This window comes from Mus pahari, chromosome 1 (genome assembly GCF_900095145.1).
Source record: "Mus pahari chromosome 1, PAHARI_EIJ_v1.1, whole genome shotgun sequence".
Classification (NCBI taxonomy): domain Eukaryota; kingdom Metazoa; phylum Chordata; class Mammalia; order Rodentia; family Muridae; genus Mus; species Mus pahari.
In genome coordinates this window covers 29,750,957-29,756,631 of record NC_034590.1, presented here as the reverse complement: position 1 = coordinate 29,756,631, position 5,675 = coordinate 29,750,957, and the positions used below count along the sequence as shown (strand labels likewise).

The window sequence follows — 5,675 nt, the reverse complement described above, 5'->3', positions numbered from 1 at the left end:
AAAAAAAAAAAAAAAAAAAAAAAAAAAAAAAAAAAAACAAAGTGGGAAGAATCGACCCCAAGCTGCCTGACAGAATTGGCAGAGCAATCCTCATAGAATTGGTTTTGGAAACATGAAAATACAAGAATGAGGGGAATCATAGATTTTTTTCCTTCAAGTTTCAGAGAATTGCTGAAGACAGGCATCGTGCAGCAGGGAATATTGAAAACAAGGCCAGGAAAGGCCGTTGCATAAAGCTGTACAATGAAGGATGGGTTGAGTGAAGCCACAACATATTGTGCCTCAAGATCAGATCTTTTATGGAGTAAATAGATAGTTGAACTGAGCAACCATATAAAACAAAAACAAAAACAAAAGTACACAGTTTCATAATAAAAAGCAAAATCAATTATAAGACTCAATTTGGATCTTTTGCAATTTATCCTATTAACCATACAACTGGTTATATTAATAATTTTTAGTGGTTTTTAACAGCATGTGTTGTCCAAAATATTTCGTATTTCCCATCAAAATAGGCTAACATGCTTTAACAGCTATCATTCAAACTCAGGTGCTATAGGGCAAGTGACATTATATTTGTAACCTCCTTATTAACACCTAGCAAAGAGCAAAACTCAGTGTTTTATGAGGCAAAGAAAGACAATTAACAGCAAAATAGGACCAAGAAATCGAAAAGAAGCTAGAGAAGATGGAGAGGGAAGATGATCTACCTGTGACAGGTACCTGGGCAAAGTAGACAAGTTATACAGGGGCAGATGAGGGCTTCTTGAGTTTAGAAGCCCTAGGTAGCCAAGACCTTCTTGATACGTTGAAAGGCATGACTGTCCAAAGGAGAATTTAAAAGGTGCATGCCATGCCAGGACAGCAGTGTGTCTCATCCAGAGGTCCCCTAACACCACAGCTAGGTGGGCCTGTGCCAGAGACTCAGTCTGCCTTTGTGGTCAGCTGTGTCAAAGTCAGTGACCATTACGGAATACATGCAAAGCTTGATCTCAAGGCCCTGGAGCAGTTGGAAGAAATAGTTCCCAGCGCCAGTAACCTTTCACTCCATCAGCAGAGTGAAGGATCAATGCTTTCCCAGAATAAGGCTGATCTGACGTACAAATGTATGTCACTGCTGGTCTATAGCCAACGCTCTTTATCTTATCCAGAATACTCAGAAGCCCTCCCACCTCCCCGAACTTGATGATTCATGGCTATATAAGTGGAGGAAAAGAAACTCCGAGACACAAGGTAGTGGCTGATCAACAGTAGAAAAAAAAAATAGCTGGAAAGACAGGGTGAAGGACAAGCTCAATATCCAACTGTGAGAAAATTCAACTGCAAGACTCAGCAACAATCAGTCCAACTTACACCCAAAGCCAGGAGGAAATTGCCCCCAGCTAGATGGGACTTGTCATGAGTACAAAGACAGCAAGCCAGAACTATGAAGAGTTTGGCTGGAGTGTGTACCTCCTCCATTCCTGCACACAGTACAGACAGAACTGATGTAGAAGGCCAATCTCAGCTTTGTGATGTTTCTATGTAAAAGCAAAAGGCATTCAGGAGAGAACTGAATTTGGATGTTGAATTTTGCTCTTTCCCAGGAGCCTCTGTTATGTTGCTGGGCATCATCACAATCCACGACTCCTAACTAGCCTCAAGCTCCAGAGACCGCCAATATGCATAGGTCAAGGGGGAGACACTGGCATGCTGTTGGCTGCGCAGATTCTATGTATTATGATTACAGCATGTTCAGCTTCTGATGAGTTAATAAAGATGTCATAGTACTATAAACTGAGGAGCAACTGATCCTATTTACCAAAAGATACAGTGTATAATCCAGACATGAGATACTGGCTTAGCTCGGGCTTGTTATGTTACCACTGTGATTCACTAAGTGCAACAATAAAAGAAAGAAGTGCTGAGGATAGGGAGGAAAACAATACTGACAAGAGAACCTGTGCCTTATTTTTATAGAGAAACATGTATATTTCTATATAGAAGACGAATTTTAAAAAAATAATCAGTATCTTTAATTATTAATGTGCTTCTTCAAAAGCTCAAGTTAAGGGTTATGAATGTATACTCTTTTGAATAACAGGATAGAAATTTGTAAACCAGCCAAGTTCCAAGAAGCCAGATGACACAATGCAGAGGTTGTATACATAGGATATGCGGGCTAGCCTACACCTATGGTGATTTGTGTAGGTCCATAGAAATGCTAAGAACGATTACAGAAATAGGAGTTGAAAAGCATGTGGCAACTGTTCTCAGATAAAGAGACTACATGGAAAGCTGCTTCCTGACTTCAAGTACCTGGTGGAAATTCAACCAAAGAGATTATTTTTAGATCACTGTGCAAAGGCCAATACAAAAGGCCCCCTCTGACTTATTACTGCATTACTATTTAATTTGAAGGCCAAGTGTGAGCTAACAATACATTTTGAAAAGTATACTCTTGATGGTGTTTCTTTTTTCTTGTCATTTTTCACTCTTACCTATTGTTTGGCACTAAATTTAACCCCTTCAAATGAAATTTGAAAGCTTATTACAGCACTTGCATGTGTATTATAGAACTGTATTCCTATTCCCTAAAGTTAAAATCCTTTGATTTTAATAAAGACAAATTGATATACTCTACTTCTGGCAAGAAATTAAAGAATGTAGGGCTAGCAAAACAACTCATGGGTAAAAACACTAGCCACCAAGCTTGACAACCTGAGGTCAATTCTAGTAGTCCACATGGTAGAAGGATGGAACCAATTCCTTTAAGTTGTCTTCTACCTCTTTACATAAACACATAACTAATACATATATATTATGTTGGTTTCTTTAGACGTGGTTTCTCTGTTTGTAGATCTGGCTGTACTGGAACTCATTCTGTAGACCAGGTTGGTCTCACTTGTCTCCATCTCTGGAGGGCTTGGATTAAAGGCATGCACCACCTCCACCCAGCAAGATTAATTTTTAAATGAAGAAAAGATAAAATAAAATAAAAAGAGAAACAAAAGAACATGTTCTCTTTAAAAATTAAAAATGTCAGGTATCAATTTTAGTTGCTATATGCTTTTAGCTTTTTCCCATTACAGACATGTACACACACAGACAGACAGACGTGAAGACTCATGCACAACCAGATAGACAAAAGTTTGGCACAAATACATATCTCCTGCCTCTGCTTCAGTGAGGGAAGGGGACAACATATAAACGGCTTTCTATTTTATGTCCTGGGATATCTCGTTACTCTTTTCTATGACCATTGTCCTACACTGATGCTAAGTGTCTCATTGTGAGGCAAAAAATACAAAATGTTAAACCTGGCCATGAGAACATCAGGCTAGACTTTCGTGAAGTATTACCACATTAAAAAAAAATATGCCATTATTCCCTTATATTTAGAAAGGTCTCACTTGGCAGAAATTTCAACTTTTGCTCCAATACTGTAGTTTGAAAAAACAAAAAACAAAAACAAACCAGACATTTAGCATTTTCCAGTGAGGGCAAAGTTAAATAAATCCCTCTTCCTTAACTAGAGAATCAGTAAGTCACAGTATGGAGATTTTTATTTCCTCGCCCTTGGTTGGGGGTTTACTTTCAGCTATTGGAGTCTTCTGAAAGAGGTCTCGACTCAAAACCTGAGAAAGGTTTTCCTCCAAGAGACTTACAAGTGTTCTATTAAAAAAAAAAGTGTGGAGCTCTCCTAGAAGGCCTCAAGAGCGCTTCTATTCCAGGGCATCCAGAAAGTTAGACAGGCACATACTTACTGCTATTCTAAACAACAGCACACAACAAAAATCAGTTTAAAATCCACGAGGAGACAGGGGACTTAAGAAAATCATTCAGGAAAGTTATACCATTGCTTTGCAGCAGAATAGAACAGCATAGGAAGGTCGGGACATTTCCTGGTAATCAGAGAAGCACTGGGCCTCCTCTGCGCAGCTCAGGAAGCAGCCTGGTTTTCAGGTGAGAGACCACATCCTAAGCCCTGGAGAAAATGCTGTCTCAGGCAGAAGGCTCTCTCTTAATCTCTCCATAAATATCAGTGGCCCTGACTACCAATGAGACTGTACCTTACATCTTCACAGGAGATATCTTCTAAGCAATGCAGATAGCTTTGAAAAGTACCTATTAAAGCTTCTCACATGTCAGGGCAATATTAATTACCCATTTACTTGGCTATGATATGGGAATCTGTGTTCTTAGATATGGCAACCCAATTATATACAAACTATCCAATAACAAATGTTAGTGACTATTTATAGTAACACTAATGCTCTAAATCTGGGAGTGATGAGTTTGGTTTTTTTTTTTCCTGCAAAGCTAGAAATATTTCATGGATATTTACCAATTAATTTAAGGACGTGGTCTCACTTACTATAATTATATCAAGTGAGAAACTCAATGCCAGTGCACCACATAACTTCAAAACTGGCCCTGCAGAGCAGACAGACCTGAGCCCATACAGCAGCCCTGCAGAGCAGACAGACCTGAGCCCATACAGCACTGTCCCATCAGGGTGGAGGCGGATCATGCGGTTTTTCACTGTCACTCCGTGGACAAATGACTTTTTGTCATTTAAGAAATATGTGTCGGGCACCCAGAGCTGGTCAGCCACTCGATTGTCAAGCGTGAGGTTGAGAGGGATCCCAGAATAGGCGAGCCTTTTATCTCTCCAGTATTGTTGGAAATACATAGTTAAGGTATAATCCTGGGGAAAAGAGAAAGAAAAGAAAGAAAATTAGTTGGTTCAACACAAGTATAACTCTGGCATGTAATGACAAATCCAGGCTGAATCCCATGTCCTGAAATGGGCAAAAAGAGTGGTGGTTTCTTAGGAATGAAATCATTGCATTTAATAAGCATGATGTGTAAAGACATATATAAATCTCATATAAAATTTTACTTAACTTAGTTAAGGGTACCAGACAGGTTGCCTTTTGAGGCAATCATATAGCAATAAAGATTAAGAAACCATTATTGTAAAATCAGATAACTGGCAGCGAACTTGATTGGATCCCTAGGTATATACTTTTCCACCAAGCCAACAGTGTTTTAACCAAGTTCTATGGATGAACTTTATCCATAAAACTGTCTATGTAGTTGACGCTATTTTCTTCTGCCTTTGCAAGGGCTACAAATATAGGACTTCCAGAAACTCCCACTGGAGGTGATGTGGCCTGTGGGAGGGCTCTGTGCCCCAACTTTCACATGTTCTTTTCTTCTCAGCTCACCCTGACTATCCTACACTAACTGATCCATAACCTCAACTGGAGATAATGTAATGACAGAAAATATGGGAACCTGAAGCCACAGAGGGCATGGGAGAAGACCACAGTACTGCCACATGCAACCAGCAAAACCAATAAATGCCACCCAGGGAACCATAAACTAACTTTTGCATTGTGTTATTTATGGCAAAACAGCTAATTGGGGTGTGTGGGGGGGCAAAACAAAGGCTGAACATATAAAATCAGGAAAATATATACATACTGCATAAGTGTGTGTGTGTGTGGGGGGGGGAGTTGCAGGCTGGTATCCAGTTGAGCTAAGGTCTGAACCCTGATGGTCATAATTCACCTACATGACATGGTAGGCGTTCCCTCATGCTCCTAGAACTTTGGCCCTTGGCTAAGGTACCACCTCCCACAACCCCCACAAGAGAAGCATGGTCAGTAGTCACATAAGCAATGGCC

The 5,675-nt window shown here is 39.9% G+C and overlaps 1 protein-coding gene across 2 annotated transcripts in view; it reads right to left on the bottom strand.

The window, feature by feature from the left end:
* Nucleotides 1–5,675, bottom strand: part of Gabrb3 (gamma-aminobutyric acid type A receptor beta3 subunit) — a 239,435-nt gene that overhangs the window by 59,744 nt on the left and 174,016 nt on the right. For both annotated transcript variants that reach the window (XM_021197353.1, XM_021197343.2), the window contains exon 4: nt 4,470–4,690. In XM_021197353.1, coding sequence (XP_021053012.1) covers nt 4,470–4,690 — 221 coding nt within the window. The remainder of the gene's footprint in view (nt 1–4,469; nt 4,691–5,675) is intronic.